This window comes from Amphiura filiformis, chromosome 13, assembly GCF_039555335.1.
Source record: "Amphiura filiformis chromosome 13, Afil_fr2py, whole genome shotgun sequence".
NCBI lineage: Eukaryota > Metazoa > Echinodermata > Ophiuroidea > Amphilepidida > Amphiuridae > Amphiura > Amphiura filiformis.
Window position 1 is genome coordinate 43,310,887 of NC_092640.1, and position 22,310 is coordinate 43,333,196.

Here is a 22,310-nt window from a genome sequence, read left to right on the forward strand (position 1 = left end):
AAAAAATGAAAAAAGTTGATTTAAATCAGTGATTTAAAAAAAAAATCAAGTGATTTAAATCGCGATTTAAATCACTGATTTAAATCAATGTGATTTAAATCAAACAACCCTGTTTCAATGTCTCTTATTTTGGCTTTGTCCCAGCCAAAAGCTGGTCATTCAATTTGAGAAAGTTCCTGTGATACAGCACAAAACGTCATTGAGGTATGTTAACATCACCTTTATTTGGCTTTATTTAAGGGGTACTACACCCCTCGATAAATTTGTGTCTATTTTTCATTTTCCCAAAAACTAATAACACAGTGATAACAAAAGTTCACGTATATTATAGGGGCAAGGAATCCAATTACTACACTGGAATTTCAGTGACCCAAGACAAGCGGTTAGTTATTTATGATAAGAAAAGAGGTACCGCTAGAATGTACCTCATTTCCTATCATATAATACTGAACCGCTTGTCTTGAGTCGCTGAAATTTCAGTGTAGTAATTAGATTCCTTGCCCCAATAATATACATAACTTTTTGTTACCAGTGTTTTATTATTTTTGAGAAAAATGCAAAAATAGTCATGAATTTACCACAGGGGTGTAGTACACCCTTAAGGACATTTTCATATCATTTTAATGGACAATCCTGATGAATCTATTTGCGTATTCTTTTTCATCTTTTCATTGTCATTGAGATCATGATTTGATTTTTATCATTTTGATAACATATACCCCTTTTGTTTATTACTTTTTTTTTGTTTACAGATCCCAGGAATAGAGGTAGCTAGACCACAAGAACTGAATGGTGATGACAGAAAATTTGAAGTCCTGAATGAAAAACCAAACTTTATGCACAGAACATTGCAAGTGAGTACTTCAACTTTTGTACTTGAGTACATAAGCGCTTGATCAGATAAAATCAATTGATTGCTTGATTAATCAGTTCATAAAGCAATCCATTAGCCAGATCTGCAGTGGCGGGGGGCATGGGGAATGCCCCAGTCAGATCTCTTGCCCCTGTTTCCCCAGTAAAAACTCAATATTATGAAAATATCCACTTTTTGTAGCAATTTTGCTACAAAAAGTTTGTTGAATTTTCCCCCCTGAAATTCACTTTGCCCCCCTTGCCCCCCCCCCAAAAAAAAATTCCTGGCACCGCTACTGCAGATCTGCTCCGTGTTTATCCCCTGCCAATTACGATCATGTTGCAATCGTAGTACAAAATGAATATTGCATGTCTACATCAATGTCATCAACATACCGCAATTGTGTCATCAGTCACAAATGATGAAAATGTCCATGATTAAGCCAATTTACAGCATGTGGTAATTGCCTACAAAAATTGCTTTGTGTCTACATTTCTTCATTGTGTCTGGTTTATTCAATGAACCAAACACAAGGTCAGTATTATGAATGATGACATTTCAGTGTGGGCTGATTGTGTAGGAAAATGACAAAAAAAACCCTCTTTTACAAGCCCGACCGACCCAGATGTGGCATTTTGAGAGATTTTTTTTTTAATTTGCTAAAATCACATACCCTTTTTTCAGCCAAAATTAATTAAAATTTTTTGAAAAAATTCAGAACATTTTTCAATATAATTATGTTTGCAAAAAAAATCATCAAATTTTTTTGCCAGATTTGTCAAGTTTCTGGTGATATTTAAGGGTCATTTTAGCTTCCAGAAAAAATTAAAAGTCTATCCGCCTGTAAAACAGGGGGCTTTTTAGTTGCCTAATCAGGAAATTATGACACACTGATGACAAAATTCTCAAAGTTTGATTAGATGTATAGGGACAAGAAAATTATTATACTTAGTTCTCTGGGTTGATAGGATGAACAAATTCTAATATGTGACATGATCAAGGGGAATGAGTCACATGTCGACCCTGGTCGAAAATTAGTTTTAAATATGTTTATAAAGAGAACATTTAGAGCTTTCAGAACCTAAATTTATCAATCGCTGAAAACAATATAAAACAAAAGAATTTAAAGACTTTCTTTGCCAATATTTCAAAATCAATATTAGCGACATCCGACTCATTTCCCTTGATCATGTCACATATTTACCTGGAGCAGCCAGCCCACGAAAACATTGAAAAAATCAGTGCATCTGGGGACAGTTTATAAATACAGGTTTGTCCATCTATATAAATTATAAGGTTGTCACAATGATCTTCATATGTTGGACAAGCTTTTAATAGTTGGCTCACTACCCAAGATTGATTGTTGTTGATAGGGTTGCCAAACCCGCCATTTGGTAGCCCAATTGGGCAACTTTTGACGATTTTCCCACGACTTTTGACAATTTCCTGTCCCATAGAAACCAATGGTTAAGAAAAAAATTGGGCGACTTTTCAACATTGGCTACCGTGACTTCCGATAGTTTCATGCCCCATAGAAACCAATGGTAAAGAGAAAAGTTGGGTGACTTTTCGATTATTTGACCCGCAATTTGAGCTGAAATCTTTTGGCAACCCTGGTTGTTGATTGCACCTATATGTATGTGGACAAGCTTATAATTCCATGGAGATCGGAAGTAAGTATATACTCTTCCCATGAGAGGTACTACACATCCGGAAATGTACACGATTACAATTATTGATGATGCAAGCTCCCTTGCAGGTTAATGGGCCAAAGCGAAATATGTCATTGTGTAAGGATTCAAATTCACTTGTCACAGGTAAATTTGTTATCATAAAAGCCTTCCATTTATTCGTATTAAATATTATAAACATCTTGTTTCACAGGGCGCCAATAGCTATGTGATAAGAGCTTGGGAGAAAGAAATCTCAGACCTGGCAGAGACTGCTCAATTGGAGGGAAGAAAACCATTTCTTGTTAAAAATAGAAGTAAGTTATCATAAATACCTATCATAAATACACCTGTACACCACCATACACCTATATCATATACCGTTAAAATTCGATAGTTAGCATATGTGCTTACTATCAAACGCTTTTGAAAACATGAAATTGAACCAAAGTCCGGCGCTTTACCAACTGAGCTAATGGGACTGAGACACACATTTGCAGGTTTACTTGTTCGTATATAACTATGTGTATCGAAGATTTGCTAAAAACTCTTTACACTTTTGTTGATGGGGCTCTTCATGTTTGCATGTTTTAAAGGCGCTCGATAGTAAGCACATATGCTAACTATCGAGTTTTTACTGTATGATAAGAGCTTGGGACAAAGAGATTCTAGGACTTACAAATGTTGCTTAATAGCTCTCAATTGAGAGGAAGGAAGATAATTTCTCCTGGGAATTTCTCATTAGAAACTGCACTGGTACTGGCGGTACAAATAACAACCTAATATACAATGTAGAGCTTTGGAGAAAGAAATAGTGGACCTACTAGCTTGCAAGAAGTTTGGCTCAAGGAAGGTCTTTTACTGTGCAAGTTGTCGAAGCACTTTTAGAATTCCATAAACCTACTAACCAACTACAGCAGTAAATCATGTCTTCCCGTAGTAATTTTCGCCACAACACACAAGGAACTTTACAATACATTTGATAGGATGATCATATGGCCATGATGGAACATCAACGAAAGTCAATTCACCGTTTTGTTAAATCCAATAAGCCTTTGCCTTTTGACCCATGTTGTCGTCACACCGATGCGCACATTGTTACTGTGGACTTCACAGCTTCGGCGTGATGTTAAATGACGATATCAGTGTTCCATGGCTTATATGGGATTTACCAAAAGATGAATTATTCATTTTGCGACCATTATGTCATGGTCTACTACTGTCTTAATTTAATCAAATTCTGAATGATGCGCTGATTAAAATATATTTTTGCGCATGTAATTTTTCGCGCTTTGCTGAGTTTGAAGTACATTGCTAGTTTTTGATTTCACGATTTTGAGTTTTCTTTCATAGACCTATATTATTAAAAGAACATATTCGCATGTTTTTATTTTTGCGGTAGCTGTGTTGCGCGTGAAAAGCACCAAAATTAATGTACCACGAAAATTTCCACTTTTACAGAAGGGCATTATGGGAAGACACTATTTGCTGCTGTGCTAACCAACCATCTCTCATCATTGGGCTATTCCAGTTGAAATCCACACACCCCCTATGGAAGATATGACCTTAATCTCCCACACAGGGGGTATAGACTTCAAATGGAGCCACCCATTCAGGTAACCTCATTTGAAAATCACACTCCCTGTGTGGAATATTAAGGTCATGTCTTCTGTAGAGGGTGTATGGAATTCAACTGAAAGAGCCATATCACCTGTCTATCTCACATACAGCTCATTCGTTGATAAGACGAAGCTCCAATCGTGGTTCTGTACATTCCATTGGCTCCTCACAACGTTCCAAATCCTTGTCATCATTCAATTCATCTGAAACAGGTAGAATACTGGTTGTTCTTGCTTTAAAACAACTTGCTGTGGTGTTCTATACTAAATTGTTGGCCTAACTGCTTTACAAGAATTGATCAGTCATACTACATGTCAATTTGTTTATAAACCTCATGCTTGTTTCATTAATTTAACCCTAACATGAACACCCACCAAAGCTCACCAACACAGGAGCATGGTGGCCTATAGTCCATTTGGCGCTGTGTGATCAAAGGCTGTGTCCTATCTTATTCTTTAGAATGCAGTCACTTTGTACCATACAACATGCTACAGATGCACTGACTCTGATCATGTGTGTGTCACAAGTGTGTAACAGTGCAGGATGCTGATGGGGGTCAGACATTTTTTCAGGATATTCTTGTTCACAAAATAATCTCTTACAATCCATTGATCAAACTAGATATCAATGGATTGTAAGAGATTGTTTTGGGAACAAGAATATCCTGAAAAAAAGTCTGATCGCCATCAGCATCCTGCACTTTTACAAGTGGACGATACTGTCTCATGAAAGCCAAATGGACTTATGTGGTTATGATCTCAGCGACTCGTTATTGCAGGGTTGTGGGTTCGAGTCACATTGTGGCCAACTTGTTGTGTCCTCAGGCAAGGCACTTAATCCTGCTTGCTTCACATTACCCAGGTATTCAGTGGGAGGCTGTTGTTAGGGATTGTTATACCTGCGCCGTAACATTGGGCTATTCCATTTGAAAACCACACTACCCCTATGGAAGATTTTGGAAATATCTTCCACAGAGGGAGTATGAATTTCAAACAGAATGACACATTATATAGGCAGCTCCATTTGAAACTCACCATCCCTCTGTGAAATATTCAAGTTAAATCTTTCTCAGAGGGTGTATGAAATTCAAATGGAGCTAATGTGTTAATTCCATTTAAAATTCATACTCCCTCTGTGGAAGATATTTCCAAAATCTTCCACAGGGGTAGTGTGGATTTTAAATGGAATAGCCTATTGTTGTTGGCAGCTACACGGTGTGATATATCCTAGAAGCAGCACAATAAATGTTGCAAATTAACAAACAACTGAAGCAGCTAGACCAAACATAATCGACCACCTGTCACAAGTTAGAACAATGCACATTCTTTAATACCAAAGTTCATTGTAAAATTACTAACTCACTACCTTGTTTATTCACACTTCATTACTTTTTGTGCCTATTTTTGCATTTTTCTCAAAAATCATAGCGTATTGGTGACAAATAAGATATGTATATTATAGGGGCAAGGACTATAACTACTGCACTGGAAATTTTATTTCAGCACAGACAACAGTTGTGGAATTACAGTCAAAAATGAGGGAAAACCAATATTTGATCAATAAATCAATAACTACTTGCCTTGAGTTGCTGAATTTTCAGTGAAGTAGTTGTAGTCCTTGCCCCTATAATATACATATTTTACTTGCCACCAATGCGCTATAATTTTTGAGAAAAATGCTAAAATGGGCACAAAATTGGCCAGGGGTGTAGTACCCCCTTAAGACAATGCACATTCTTTAATACTTAAGTTCATTGTAAAATTACTAACTCACTACCTTGTTTATTCACACTTCATTACTTGACTACTCTAACATCATCATTTTATGTCTATTATCATCTTAATTGGAGCATAACCATATGCATAATATCAGCATTTACCCCTTGATCATAAACTTTGGATAGCAAGTTTGCATCAATGTTGTAGCTAAAATAGAGAGATAACTTATTAGATGGGTTTTAAACATTTTGATTTTATAATGCCTATCCTCTATCTCTCTGTCTCTCTCGCTTTCTCCCTCTCTCTTTCTCCCTCTCTTTCTCCCGTACTCATTGTCACTCATTCTTCCCCTCCCTTCCCTCCTCTATCTCTCATTCTCCTTTTCTATTGCTTTCATTTTCCCTTCACCTCTCGCTATCTCTCCTAATAATTTGCTCTCCGTCTTACACTCATTCCATCCATCTCTCTTTCTGGCACCTTTTTTCTCTCTGTGTCTCACTTTTCCTTCTGTCTTCTCATTTTTCTCACTGCCTCTCATCCCCTGCCTCACACTTTCTCACCATGTCAGTCTATTTATTGGTTTCTCTGATGATTACAACATTTATTCATAGTTGGACCATAGTCCATATAACGTCCTTGATTCAGTAAAGTAATATCAAATTTTGAGAATGCTTGCAGGAATCTGTTATGATATTTGGATTCCTTGCATCATTTCCTTTCTGGAAATGTATACTTTTGTATACTTCTCAACATTACATTTAGAGATATAATAAAATACAATATCTAAATTACTGACTATACCTTTTGAATAAGAGTATCTCTGATGATTATGTTTTTAAACCATACATATATTTGGGGGCAGCTATTGGAAAAGAAATCATCATGGTAAAATTAATCCAAAGCTGCCTTATGTTACTTATTTTGGTCACATGTTAGTGGGTTATTCCATTTAAAATCCACACTACCCCTGAAGAAGATTTAGCTAAAGTCTGCCACAGAGGGAGCATCGATTTTGAATAGAATAGACAATCCGGGAACTTCCATTTATAATACTCACTCCAGTTGTGGAAGATATAGGTAAAGCCGTAATACAGGGGGAGTATGGGTTTCAAAATGAATAACTCTGGCCAATTACATTTGAAAAACATACTCCCCCTGTGGAAGATATTTCCAAAATCTTCCACAGGGGTAGTGTGGACTTTAAATGGAATAGCCCATTACAGAGTCTCTGGTCAGTGACAATTTAGTGCGGGGGGTCTCTTAAATCACTTGCAGATTAGAAATATTTAATCATAACTGGCTGCGTCTTTCTTATGCTCACAAACTTAAACTAAACATAAAGCATCAGTGGCTGAAATGTTTGGCCCCTTACTCAACAAAAGGGGCTTTCTTAATTCTCTCCACACTGGTGTCGACTGCAGACAGCAATTTAAAAAAAAAAAGATTTTAAATCAAAAATTTCAGAATTGTACATTTTCCTGATCATGTTTGGGATCAGCTCTGGATCAGCATCAAAAATGCATTAAAATGAGTACAAACAAGCCTAATATTGATTCAGTGGTTCTTGAGATAGCTCTTGATATTTTGAGAATATATCTTAAAAACTTTTTATGTTGAAGCCTATGGCTAGCACAGAGTGCATTAAACAAACTCCAGGTAAGTGGGCCCTCCTTTAATCACACATCATGGTTTGGTATTAAGAACTAGTGCCAAATTTATGTCTGATAAACATTTACATGTAGGCACAAAGCCAAGGGTATAATGTAAACCATTCCTATTGCTTCCCATGTTTTCATAGGGTCCATTGGTGCACCAAGTATAGCAAGCAGCAACAGATCTAGTGACCTGTCCGTCTTCACTCCAGATACCGCTAGCAATAGGTCCAGTTTTATCAGCTATGTTAGTAATGCAGATCAGGACGTTACCAAGGTAAGATGATTGTCTCTTCATTTGTTTCTCTCACAATGGGCTATTTCATTTGAAATCTATACACCCCATATGGCAGACATGATTTTTATCTTCCACAGCAGGGGTGTAGATTTCGAATGGTTACCTGAATAGGTGACTCTATTTGAAATCCACTGGAAAGTAAGTTCATGTCTTCCATAGAGAGTGTATGGAAAAGCCAATTCTGTGCACACCTAAGCAGTTAAATTAGCTCAAGTGGTAAGGCGTTAAAGCATTTTCTACCCTGATGTGGTGGTGACGTCAAAGCGTTGAGGCATCTGTTTTGTGTGCGCATCTATGAGGCGTCTTAAAGTGTGTGTACACCAGCGCTTTGAGCGAACACTAGTAATTTGTAGCTGCGCTCAATGATGTGTGCACTGACGTCACTGCCACATCAGGGTGGAAAATGCTTTAGACTGCGGTGGATTGGTGTTTGACAGTGTGAGTTTGACAGTGTGAGTTTGAACCCTGGTGCAGTCTCTGTATGATCTTGTGAATAATTGAGGTAACTTGTCATTCCCCTAGCAAGGAATTAACTGCTTGATTGTCTCGATTACCCATACAATATAACTTGGGGAGCTGATCCTGGCTGCGATGGTTGTAGGTATTTGGCCTTGAATTTAGCAAACTAGATGTAGTCAAAAGGATCCAAGTATGTTCTGATGACCATACAATCTTGACTCTAATATTTTGATTATATTGTTGTCTTTATTTACATAGCACTCTAATGAAGCTTGCAACCTGTTTGAAATCACACACAATGTGGTAACACAAGGTGTTGAAGGCCTGGAATTCAGCAAAGGAGATGTAGTCAAAATGATCCTAGTGTGTTATGATGACCACACTATATGTACACTTATGTTTTGATGTCTTATTTTCTTTATACATAGCACTCTAACGAAGCTGGTAACCTGTTTGAAATCACACACAATGTGGTAGCACAAGGCGTAGAAGGCCTGGAATTCAGCAAAGGAGATGTAGTCAAAATGATACAAGTGTTATGATGAGCATACAATATGTACACTTATGTTTTGATGTCTTATTTTCTTTATATATACATAGCACTCTAATGAAGCTGGCAACCTGTTTGAAATTACACACAATGTGGTAGCACAAGGCGTAGAAGGCCTGGAATTCAGCAAAGGAGATATAGTGAAAGTGATCAAAGTGTGCGAGGATGACAGTACATTCCATATACAAACCATTCCAACAGAGTCTTTCCCTTACACAAAGGATGGATATATTGCTAGGGAGTATTTGAAGAAGATTGAGGAGACGGTTCCTATGCAACAAGGTAAGGCCTAGGGATGACAGTATATTCCATATACAAACCATTCCAACAGAGTCTTTCCCTTACACAAAGGATGGATATATTGCTAGGGAGTATTTGAAGAAGATTGAGGAGACGGTTCCTATGCAACAAGGTAAGGCCTAGGGATGACAGTACATTCCATATACAAACCATTCCAACAGAGTCTTTCCCTTACACAAAGGATGGATATATTGCTAGGGAGTATTTGAAGAAGATTGAGGAGACGGTTCCTATGCAACAAGGTAAGGCCTAGGGATGACAGTACATTCCATATACAAACCATTCCAACAGAGTCTTTCCCTTACACAAAGGATGGATATATTGCTAGGGAGTATTTGAAGAAGATTGAGGAGACGGTTCCTATGCAACAAGGTAAGGCCTAGGGATGACAGTACATTCCATATACAAACCATTTCAACAGAGTCTTTCCCTTACACAAAGGATGGATATATTGCTAGGGAGTATTTGAAGAAGATTGAGGAGACGGTTCCTATGCAACAAGGTAAGGCCTAGGGATGACAGTACATTCCATATACAAACCATTCCAACAGAGTCTTTCCCTTACACAAAGGATGGATATATTGCTAGGGAGTATTTGAAGAAGATTGAGGAGATGGTTCCTATGCAACAAGGTGAGGCCTAGGGATGACAGTACATTCCATATACAAACCATTCCAACAGAGTCTTTCCCTTACACAAAGGATGGATATATTGCTAGGGAGTATTTGAAGGCGATTGAGGAGCGGTTCCTATGCAACAAGGTGAGGCCTAGGGATGACAGTACATTCCATATACAAACCATTTCAACAGAGTCTTTCCCTTATACAAAGGATGGATATATTGCTAGGGAGTATTTGAAGAAGATTGAGGAGATGGTTCCTATGCAACAAGGTGAGGCCTAGGGATGACAGTACATTTCATATACAAACCATTCCAACAGAGTCTTTCCCTTACACAAAAGATGGATACATTGCTAGGGAATATTTGAAGAAGATTGAGGAGACGGTTCCTATGCAACAAGGTAAGGCCTAGGGATGACAGTACATTCCATATACAAACCATTCCAACAGAGTCTTTCCCTTACACAAAGGATGGATATATTGCTAGGGAATATTTGAAGAAGATTGAGGAGACGGTTCCTATGCAACAAGGTAAGGCCTAGGGATGACAGTACATTCCATATACAAACCATTCCAACAGAGTCTTTCCCTTACACAAAAGATGGATACATTGCTAGGGAATATTTGAAGAAGATTGAGGGCGGTTCCTATGCAACAAGGTAAGGCCTAGGGATGACAGTACATTCCATATACAAACCATTCCAACAGAGTCTTTCCCTTACACAAAGGATGGATATATTGCTAGGGAGTATTTGAAGAAGATTGAGGAGATGGTTCCTATGCAACAAGGTAAGGCCTAGAAAAGTTGTTTGATTGGCGTAACATAAAAAACAAATTCGGGTAGGTAGGTAGGGATTTTTTTTTACTTTTAAAGCTATAAATAGCATTTGATAAAGGCCTTAGGGCTTTTTTTTATATTATTATTTTAAATTTAATTTTTTCTGGGTTTTTTTTGGCGAATACATTGTTCAGGTGATGTTCTATGATATTTCAATGTTTACATTGTAAAAATTGCTGTACAAGCTGAAATTTGTGTAGCATGTTGTCCAAGATGGGGAGCATTTTGTTCTGCTACACCAGATAAATCCAACGCTGTCCATTACAATAGTTTCCAGAGAAGGAAAGCACATTCTTGATCGATGTGTGTAACCTGTTGATGAGTGACATAGGCCAGGCTTTGTGCTCCCTTCATGAGTGCCACTCTGCCTTGAATGAAGGTTTGACCTGCTTGGACGTGTAATCAGCCAATCAGATTACCAATCTGTTGTTACAGTTGAATCAGCCAATCAGAAGCCCACCTCAGTGTTTACGATGTGTACGTGCATCACATTGCAAGAGAGGACTGTTCTTCTTTGGAAGCTAGTGTAATCAATAACGCCTACTGAGCAGGGCTCCCGCTAGCCTTCAAAAGCTCTGCGTCTAATCGGACGCACAACTGTAAATCCTGGTCAAGAAATACATGTCCCACAAAATTTGTGTGCACCCGTACATGGTTAATGTGTTAGGCAACAGACAATACAATTTTACAGGGCTGATGCAAATATTTGACTGTTTCCTTCCATTTTTTTTGTTGAGATTTTAAAGAATTATGTAAATATTATTGTCAATAACAAATTATCTGAATGCAAACTTGCTGACACTGTTTAGAAATTTGTATTTTTGCTCCCTCGTATTTTGAGCGAAAGCTTATTGATTCACATGTCGATCATGCTGCCGTAAGAATTTTCATTGACTGTCTTAACCCGGAAGTTGTCACAAAATAGGTGTGGTTAAAGGTCAATAATGCTGACTTGTTTACTGATTGGTCTATGTTGCTAAAATATTAATTTATGCATGATGGAGGTTTAGGAAATAATAGAAATATTTATTTCATGGGAAGTATATTGAGTAAGTTTGAACTAGTTTGATTTTAATTTGAAATTAGACATCGATGCAGCTTGCTGAACAGTGCGTCCAACAATTGAAAATTGTGTCCTGGACGCACGGAAGCGCCTTAACAGGAGCCTTGATACTGACCACATCTCTAAGTTTTCCCAAATCTGGACATAATGATGTATAATATACATGCTAGATGTCACAAATACCTGTATGTTATACTACACCAGGACAGGTATTGAAATAATGTGGTAATGTTTCTGACTGCTGTGTGCAGTACACCACCTGCATCTTAACATAATTAACACACATGCTGTTCAACATTGTTTTGTATGTGAATACTGACTACATACCCTAATGGTGGTGACATGGTGTAAATGTCACCATCATGCTATTTGCTACACTATATATTATGAGCGCTCATTTAGTGATTGCCTTTCCTGCGGTGTGAATAACATTCTTTGCATGTGTTGGAACCGGGAATCTGGACATTGATTAAAAATTACTCGCATTAAGTTTTTCATATACTTTCCTCAACCTATAAGGTATGTGACAAAAAAAAAGCGTGCTATGGCCAGGCAGATTTGGCAAGTAGGGTATGTCGGTCGTAATTTGTGGGGTTTTCAGGGCGAGGCTTAATTACTATAAAAAAAATCACCAGAATTTTTGTAATTTCGGTCAAAATTGGCCATTTCAGCCCAAAACCGGCTGCTTTTAATTTCATGCAGCTCAAAAACAAAATCCCCATAATGCAAAATCTGGGTTGGTCAACACCTAAGTGGATAAAAGTAAATTTTGTTACTGCGTGTGTCAATAAAGTACTGATTGCATTAAAACAAAGATTGCATTATGGAACTCTGATGTGGCAGTGACATTGGTGTGCATTTGATTGGGTGCAGCTTCATAATGCTAGCATTCACTCAGGGCATTAGCGTACACACACATATGCGGTTAAAGATGCAGCATAGATGCGGCATAATGCGGCGCATGAAACCCTACCTCAGCGTGTTGATGTCACTGCCACATCCGGATGAAAAATAGTATAACAGTGTGTGTTTTATGGTTTAGAGTTCAGTTTTGGATAGGATAATGAAGTTGAGGATAGGCAAGGATTAGGGTTAGAATTAGGATTAAGCTTAGGATTAAGGTTCAGTACAGGGTGCATTAGGTATTCTTGATAATGCAATTTGTTGTTTTTTGTACTAAATCATTTTATTGTAATGATTTTAATTTTAGATGAAGAAGAACATGCGCCAGACATTATAGTGAGAGCCAAATCCAGGACTGTGACATCGGGAGAAACAGCAACGTTCATTTGTCATTTTACTGGCAATCCAGATCCTGAAGCTGAGTGGAATATTCCAGAAAATAGGGTAATTAAAACTTATCACATAATTATGTGTTGCTGATAAATTGACATTTATGATAGGACTTAATCGATCTTCATAGCAAATGTGACAAGAATGAATGTAGATGACTAGTGTTATGAAATCATATTATACTAGTTTTTGTGTCTTTATTGTTCCACATGATTTCATAACACCAGTCATCTACATTCATTCTTGTCTCACTTGTGGCGACCTTCATGACTTCCCATTCCACTTCATATTACAACTGCCAGAGCGATGATTGTCTTTTTAAAGGCTATTCTTGTTTTAAATAAATAAATAAATAAATAAATAGAGAAAGGGGGAAAATTTCTCTGGACTAAAAATACTAGGACACAATTGAATAATATGCAATGCACATCTTCCTCTAGACCTGTTTCAGAACAAAATGAGGCTAATTATGGGTAATTTTAGCAACAAAATTCCAAATTTGTGTGTACTTTGGACTAATTTGTCCCAGTAAATTAATTCAGGGAGCAGATCAGTGGGATTTCCTTCTTTGAAATTGTGTGTGGTATTGAGCCTATAATGTATAAAATGATAAAATGATTTGGTGGTAGTTCATCCTTTGTTGTGTGAATTATTGTTACAGGTTCTGGATTCAAGACTTGAAGTGATTACGACTAGAGGATGTTCAACTCTGTTCATCTACCAGGCTAAAAAGAAAGATGAGAGAGAATACACATGTACTCTGTCTAATCGACTTGGCTGTGTCTCATGCTCAGCTAAATTGAAAGTCATAGGTAAGTTATAGTCATGTTGTACACTCAGATCTGCTCAACTCTGTTCATCTACCAAGCTAAAAAGAAAGATGAGAGGGAATACACATGTACTCTGTCTAATTGACTTGTCTGTGTCTCATGCTCAGCTAAATTGAAAGTCATAGGTAAGTCAGTCATGTTGTACACTCAGATCTGTTCAACTCTGTTCATCTATCATGCTAAAAAGAAAGATGAGAGAGAATACACATGTACTCTGTTTAATCGGCTTGGCTGTGTCTCATGCTCAGCTAAATTGAAAGTCATTGGTAAGTTATAGTCATGTTGTACACTCAGATCTGCTCAACTCTGTTCATCTATCATGCTAACAAGAAAGATGAGAGGGTATACACATGTACTCTGTCTAATCGGCTTGGCTGTGTCTCATGCTCAGCTAAATTGAAAGTCATTGGTAAGTTACAGGCCCGTTGTATAATCGGATTCACAAGCGCAATGGATTTGCTGTGGTAGACCTTGACTGAGAATTATTTGATCTTCACAATAGAAACATGAGAAGTTGTCTATGTCCCTGTTTACACGGAGCCTGTAGTCAACTTCTGTTGAATTTGAACTCGACTTCAATTGTGTGTAAACATGGTTGCGGCTTGACTACAGAACTTGACCTCTAATGACGACCCTAGTCACGTTATTTCAAACTCAAGCTCGACTTCAAATTGCGATTTTACAGTGTAAACAAACACACAATTAAGTTCATAATGGCTATTGAAGCATAATCAAGTGAGGGCGTAAAAGACGATTTCACTTTTATTTTGAAGTTGAGTACCATACCATTCTTTGCTTAGTGTAAACATCACATCAAAAATAATTTACGATAATCCTGTGTGGCAATTTGGATTTGATGTCGCAATTGAAGTTGACTTCTCTATGTGTAACATATTTGGACCAGTGACGTGTTTGGAGCTCGGCAAACTGACATACGAGGGGGTATCCAAAAGTTTTTGACATCACCCAGAAGGAAAAGAGCTATATTGATGAAATTTTGTCAGTGTAATCACTGGTCCTTATGTACATTATGGTCCAAAAATGGTCTCATAAGTATGTTTACTTTCTTTACATGGGCCACTAGATGGGCAGTAGGCGCATAACCTGCAATATGGTGAAAATTGAGGCACGCATCATAATTAAGTTCCTGCATTTGACGGGTTAGGCCTGCAATGCTCAGAAAATCTATGATGAAATTAAAGCAATCTACGGTGATGATTGCCCATCATATGGCACTATTGCTTTTTGAAAAAGGAATTTCCAAACTGGCCACATGTCCCTCACAGATGAGCCAAGAAGTGGGCGTCCATCACTTACGGATGATCGGCCACAGTGAAAAAACTCAAGAAAGTGGAGGATCTTATCACGAAAAGGTTATGCGCCTACTTCCCATCTAGCGCCACCTGTGAAGAAAGTAACATACTTATGAGACCATTTTTTGGACCATAATGTACATAAGGACCAGTGATTACACTGACAAAATTTCATCGGTATAGCACTTTCACTTCTGTGTGATGTCAAAAACTTTTGGATACCCCCTCGTATGAAAATTTTGAGAGAGAAAAAATCAGGACTCGACGGGGATTGAACCCCGGTCCTTGTATTATCGATCCCGAGTCTAACCACTGCACTACCTGAGTTCACAGTTGGTATTCGGGCACAGTTGGTATTCGGGCACAGTTGGTACTTGTACAATCTCGATTTTTAAGTTGAGATTGCCCAAGTACCAACTTAAAAGTCCCCATGACAACTCATGGGGACTTTAGTTTGAGATTTGAATCATAATTTCTCAGGCTTGCCTCGTTCAGTTTATTTTCCGATCCTTGCATATATTAATTATGTTTCTCATTGTCTTGCACCCTGCTAGGGTGAAGCATATAGACCGCCTCCTTCTTCATTATTTAAAATTTGAACCAGTGTAACATTAAAATGTTAAAATTTGAGAATTTGAAAATTGATGAAGGTTCATGATTTTAAACACAAGAGGCCCGAATGGCCCTTGAAGATCTTGGCTTATTCAAACACTGTCTATTATAAGACGTCACAAATAGTGAATAATCTTGAAATGAAAAAACAGCATCTAAGAGTTTGAAGACACATGGCTCCTTACTCTGATGACAATTGTTTACTCATGATTCCAGTAAATACGAAACTTAAGTTTTTCAAGTAAAAAGTTTGTAAAGACTTCAAGAAATTTGTCATGTTGCATACTAAACATCTCAAAAAAAATAACTAACCCCCCTTAAATAATGACCATTATTCAAAAATGGACGATTGTATTACAAATCTGTAAAATCGTTGGAAGCAGAATTTATTTCTGCACATTTTGACACCTCATTTGTAGCAATTGACTAAATATTGACGTCTGGCGTACATTTAAATCAATGTAGCCCAAGATTTAAAAGTTGCAGTAAATTCTATTGATTTTGCATTCAGTGTAATGGAAGGAAATCTGTGTAATGATATCTGAGTGTTTTTGTATTGTAAAAATTTGTATGTAAGTGCAACTTTCAAATCTGGATCTCACTACATTAAATTGACCGATGTGTTATTGTTTTCTGGGCTATAATATCAAATGAGGTGTCAAAATGCGCAGAAATAAATTCTGCTTCCAACGCATTTTACAGATTTGCAATACAATAGCCCCTTTTTGAAAAATGGCGATTATTTAAGGGGGGTTAGTTACTCTTTTTTTTTTATATGTTTAGTATTCCTTTATTGGGACCTAACTGGGAATATATAATACAAAATTTGGGAGTCGTACATAGTTTTGAAGTTAAAGATTAGAAGTAGGCCTTTTACATTTTTTTATCATCTATTTATTAAACCAAGTAATCATATTCTTTCAAGTTGTCTCCTAGGGTTTATTTTGGATCTGAACTCAAAATGTTTTTGATAATACACTTTCTAGAATGATGCCATAGTCATATATTTTGATGCTATGATTTTGTAGCGGCTTCCTCTCTATATATGCCAAAGAGAAATGTCCAAATTGTAATAAGCAATCATTGCAGCCAGAGTCTGTCATAATTTACGGTATTGTCCGATGGTTGGTGACCAAAATAAAATGCCATTCATCACATCTATTCACCAAATTCACAGCTTGCAGAAAATTGATGAGGGTGTCCTATAATATATCATGTCTTGGATACTTGTCATGTACACAAATTGTGACCCGCGTCGGAATGACGTTTGCGTTGAATTTTAATATAAGATCACATTCAGATCAGGTACAGCTATTGGCAGCTCTGTTCATTCAAATGAAATTTTTACTATAGTGTAAAAAGGTAACTTTTCAGGGGAGTTGAGTGGCTGAAATGTGCCCAAAAAGAGACCGATTTTGCAGAAAACCCTCTGGGGAATGATGCCCCAATGTCATTTTGGCACACCACTGGAGCAAAAACAAAAATGTTATTGTGTTTTTGTTTTTTCAAAACTTCATCCATAGTACAGACAGACAATAGAGAGCACAGTTTAACTCATGATCCATACTAACTGAGTCAACACTATTTTGGGGTTGAAAATTATGGTCTTAAATTATACTTTCCTGCTAGAGACCAGAGCAAAAAATCACAGCATACTATACCATAGTATTGAAACATGTCCTGGTAAGCATTTCAGGACCAGTAGTAACTCGTAAAGGCCATATCATACTAGTATTTGCTGTGTGCAATTTAAAAATGGCGGATGGTCAAACACTTCCACCAGTGTTCAGTTGTGGCTAGTGACATAGCGACTAAGTTGCCTTCAAGTCAACTGCTGGCGATTTGGCGCTATGCCATGCTAACAACTTATCAATCGGATATCGGCAATCGCTTTTCTGATCAGCAACGGAAGTTACATAACAAAAAATGCTATGCTGTTTGTGGTTGCCTGGTGTGATACACCCTTAAATCAATAAATTATTTGCTGTTAAAGCCATAATGTACGATCTTATAATATGAAATTTGTTAATTTTTTTCAAACCTGATTTTTTTGGCATATTTGTCATGTTCACATTATGTCCCAACTTGCACCTAAATGGAATCAATCAAATTTGTTGTGTTTTTAGTTCAACAGAGCAATTTTGACATAGAACTCCATGTTAAACAGCTGAATAACAAGTGGTGTTTCTTTCACTTTACCGTGTTATTTCAAGCTTAACAGAAACCCTTCCCGGCAGTTATAACTAATATTATTTCAGCATTTTGGGTAGAGAAAAACAAAATTAAAATTTGGCGGAAATCGTACATTATGGCTTTAATATATACTAGGTTAAGTTAAATCGAATTCTGGAAATAAAACTTGCAACTTACATGCAAGAGTTGCATCCGGTGACTCCAAACTTCATCAGGCATCTGATTTGATTTAACTTTACCTATATTTAACTGGATGACTAATCTACACCAAGATATTACTGTTAAATGCTAAATGTCTTTTTTCCCTCTTCTCCTTTATAGATCCATTATCACCAAGACCAACCTCCATGGATGTGAGCTCAACGAATGTCTCGGACAAATCCAAACCTAAGGTTACTCAGACACTCACCTTTTTGCATAAAAATCCTTCACCAGATCCAAGCAGTGCTAATAATACTGGAGACGAAGGAGTCCAACCACTGACTGTGAAGAGCTCTGATATGCCTTACGAAGGACCAGAACCTGTGTGTGATTCAACTATGCCTTATGCAGGAGTCAAACCTACGTACAACTTAAGTATGCCTTATGAAGGAGTTGAACCCATGTGCAACTCAAGTATGCCTTATGAAGGAGTCGAACCCATGTATAACTTAACTATGCCTTATGATGGATTTGAACCTCGTGCAACTTAACTATGCCTTACTGAAGGAGTGAAACTTACAGTACAACTCAAGTATGCCTTATGAAGGATTTGAACCCATGTGCAACTCAAGTATGCCTTATGAAGGAGTCGAACCTCGTGCAACTCAACTATGCCATACAACTCAAACACCTTGCCTCAACTACTGAAAAGTACTATATTAAATTTGGACACATGCTGCAATCCATCTAATCATGCTAGAGCTAAACCTCACAATCAAGGAACCAATAAGAATACACTGTGCAATAGAACTGAGATAATTTCACCCCCACGGTGCTTCAAGCCAACTGTATGCCAAAGTAACCCGCAATCCCTGTCCCTCAAGCCTTCGACACATTACCAAACCAGTGCAATCAATAAGATATATTCCAATTCCATGGTATTGGAGCAGCTTTTGGACTGCAACAGGACAGATGATTCCAAACTCTTGGAGAGAAAGCTTCTCCCAGATCAAACTCGGTGTGCTACAAGTATAGATAATCATTCCACGACAAAGGTCCATAAACTGTGTGCTGCAGAAGAAGTGAAGATGGTAGAAGTTGGTTCAGCCAATAATTTCAGGAAAATAGAGAAGGAACGGCTCTGGGAGGCATCATGTCATAGCCAGGCAAATTGGTAAGAATCATGTAAAATGTGGAGAATTCAGTGATTTGGCTAAGAATTTCTTAACAACTATTATTTATGTCGGGAGTTTTCACAGAGTGGCGTATGTGGATAGTAAATTCATCAAGAAACAAATGTTAGGAAAGAAGTATTGGGCATATATGTGACGCGATCAAGCAAAATCAGTCGGAACTCGGAAATATTGATTTTGAGATATGGCCACACAAAGGAAATATTTCCTTTTGTTTCCTCTTGTTTTGGAAACTCTTTAATTGCTCATATCTTTTGAACTGGTTGTTTAATTTCAATGCTTTTTACTATCATATAAGAAACTGAAAATTTAATATGTCCGAGTTCCGACTGATTTTGCTTGATTGCATCACATATTATGAACCTGTCATTAATGTTTGGCCATTCATGTGTCTGTTAAAAGTACACATTTGAAAGTTATTTCCAAATATTAAAATATTGTAAAATCATGCTTCTCACAGGGGTAATAAATTGCCAAAGGTTTACATCTGCATCACTATGTGATAAAGATAAATCTCTACATTGTGGATTCACACAATTTTTCACAGTGCCACTAGTCTTGTAAGGTTTATGCTCACAAAGTTGCCAAGGCACATCCTTTTCAGACCTATCCTATAAAAGACTGATGAGGCACACTATTTGTGTCTTCAAATTATGCATTTATTTTTAAGCAAGGTGTTTCATGCAAATTCCTGCTGCTCCTAGATTGTTTTGTTCACAGCATTTAGCAGGATTGTGCAGTTTACATCGTGTTTGTGAAGTGCTGTTATTGGTTGGATGACTACTAAAAAGTGTCACATTAATCTGGACCAAGTTGCCAAGTACTGAATAAGTCATTTTCACAAGGATTTTTATTGGCATATAATAGAGGTTAGGTGATGAATTTTCAAATGTGAAATTTTGTCATTATAATAACATTGTCAAGGTACAAATTTGCGAAAATACCAACATGCACAAAGATCCCATTTGTCGAATATCTCATTACAAAATTAATAGAAAACAAAGGAATATCTGGAGGAAATATTCAAATTTGAATACAAAAGTAGGGATCAACCCTAACATGTTTGTTATGATTTTAAAGCTTATCAAATCAGGACTTTAAATCTGGAATATCTCAGAAAGTTTGTCGTCAACTTTTGCTCATTTTGTGAGAGCAGGATGCAAGTAGTTCCTCAAATGAAGAAAATTATTCTGTAATTTGGCAAAGAAATGGAAGTTGAAGCTTGTCCAGCAAACATGGCAAATGCCAGTATTAAGCTTACTCACATGATATGAAGTCAAAGTCATGGACAAAATTATGAATGGTGTGCATTTATTAGATGTGAGTTAGAGAATGGAATAAAGCAGATAATGTGAAAGGTATTAAAAACTATGCCCTGTAAACTTTCATTACATTAGGGAAGGGTCACTCACAAAGCGGTTACTTCCTAAATTAATATCAACATTAGGATCTCTAACAGGCTTGTCTGCCACCCGTCTGTCAGGACCAAGGATATTTGACCCAAAGAGAACCAACATGAAATTGCCCCGTGCATACCGCTTTATGTAAATCCGCCAGATTAGTTTGTTCCGGACAGAGACCAAAATAGTATACCTCTGCCATTCATCAGCAAATACCGGAAATCAAATGATAATTACTATGCAATTTAAATTTGCCGATTTTAGAGTGGACCCAAGTATATATATTAAGTTATCACTGCAAAATCAGAAGTTGTATTGATGAAAATAATTGAGTTCAATACTAATTTTCAGTTGGAAATTATGTATGAGTGATATAAAACAAATATTAACTGTCTGAAATTTGTGCAATGGACAAAATATGATCAATATTTTGATCATTGCATACATAGACAGTTAATATTTGTAAGCCAGCGCATAGTGAAATAATCTAGACATACACTATTTTGCCCTCCATGAGCGACACACACACACACACCTGTTTGTAAATACCTCCAAACGAGGACCTCGACTTAACGAGGATCTAACCGAGGACTCACACACCCGTTTTTAATCGACACACCGTGGACCTCACGTCACACAGACACACCAGACAACTTACTATCCAACTGTGACCCGTCCTATACCCCCTATGGTATCTTATGCATATTTGCATCATTTACATCATCCTGGTCATATTAACAAACCAAGGATGTCCTCGTTTGGAGGTGTGTCCTCGTTGTATGGTGTGTATCCATATGTAGGTCCTCGTTTGGAGGCATTTACAAATGCACACACACACGCATGGTAGAGTCTGCTATCTTTAGGTCTAATCTTTAGGAAATAGTTCTTTAACTCATCAAATGTTGTTGGGTGGAAAACTTAAAGTTGGTTTCTTTAAACTTCCGTGGTCGGGGTACGCGCTGGTGAATTGCGATCGCGTAAAAGTGACAAGGTCGCATACTACGCGCCGAACAGACAACCAATGGGTCAACCGACTTGTTGTCAAGTTCATTGATCAGCCAATCAGCGTGATTGCTTATTTTTTCTGTGTGTACGCTCGTAGACGCTTGGCCCACAGCTCGGACCACGGAAGTTTTAAAAAATTAACTTTAGTCTTCACAACATAAGGTCAAATTATGACCTTATTGAGGTTATTGAACTATGCATTGACATCCTTTCATCTGGTAGCACTAGGATCTCAAACATAGTCATCTGTCAGTACACAGTTCTTTAACCCCAATATCCTACAAAAGAATGAATGGCCGGCCTTTGAGTATGTATTGGGTACAAAAACTCATACTCCCACAACTTGAGGTCAACCTTTGAGCTATGCTTGTTGAATGAAAGTTGTTGAACTTTATCATCGGAGGTGATATCATTCGTCTCATAGTGTAGGGTAACATAGAACTCAACTCTTGCAAAATTGAATCACAACAATTTTCAACAACAAAAATATTTAGAAATTATATCATTCAGAATTGATGATGCAATATAAATTTTAGGGCATGCCTTCAGCTGAAATGATCCTATCATCAAGTTATTTCACATAAATTGGAATTTATTAAAGTAAACCATGCTTGGGATGACATCCAAATTATATGGTGAATATTTGAGATATCATCAACATGTAGTGCTCCTGGAGCTTAGCTTGTTTG

General features: G+C 37.3%; 3 protein-coding genes across 3 annotated transcripts in view; all 3 read left to right on the plus strand.

Annotated features, from left to right (window-relative positions):
* The window catches only part of LOC140167686 (uncharacterized), a 48,725-nt gene extending 39,612 nt beyond the window's left edge, over nucleotides 1-9,113 (plus strand). Inside the window, exons 3-7 of the mRNA XM_072190985.1 lie at nucleotides 753-854; nucleotides 2,738-2,840; nucleotides 4,254-4,355; nucleotides 7,660-7,790; nucleotides 8,871-9,113. Of these exons, the coding sequence (XP_072047086.1) occupies nucleotides 753-854; nucleotides 2,738-2,840; nucleotides 4,254-4,355; nucleotides 7,660-7,790; nucleotides 8,871-9,113 (681 nt within the window). The remainder of the gene's footprint in view (nucleotides 1-752; nucleotides 855-2,737; nucleotides 2,841-4,253; nucleotides 4,356-7,659; nucleotides 7,791-8,870) is intronic.
* A 1,045-nt stretch (nucleotides 9,114-10,158) lies between these two features.
* Nucleotides 10,159-18,579, plus strand: LOC140168392 (uncharacterized). The gene is made up of 4 exons (XM_072191774.1): nucleotides 10,159-10,271; nucleotides 12,852-12,988; nucleotides 13,596-13,746; nucleotides 18,204-18,579. Exons 1-4 carry the CDS (start codon nucleotides 10,262-10,264, stop codon nucleotides 18,572-18,574), a joined length of 669 nt encoding a protein of 222 aa, XP_072047875.1. The 5' UTR covers nucleotides 10,159-10,261; the 3' UTR covers nucleotides 18,575-18,579.
* A 31-nt stretch (nucleotides 18,580-18,610) lies between these two features.
* LOC140168394 (telokin-like) overlaps nucleotides 18,611-22,310 on the plus strand; it is a 29,568-nt gene continuing 25,868 nt past the window's right edge. The window contains exon 1 of the mRNA XM_072191775.1: nucleotides 18,611-19,197. Within this exon, the coding sequence (XP_072047876.1) occupies nucleotides 18,695-19,197 (503 nt within the window). The 5' untranslated portion in view covers nucleotides 18,611-18,694. The remainder of the gene's footprint in view (nucleotides 19,198-22,310) is intronic.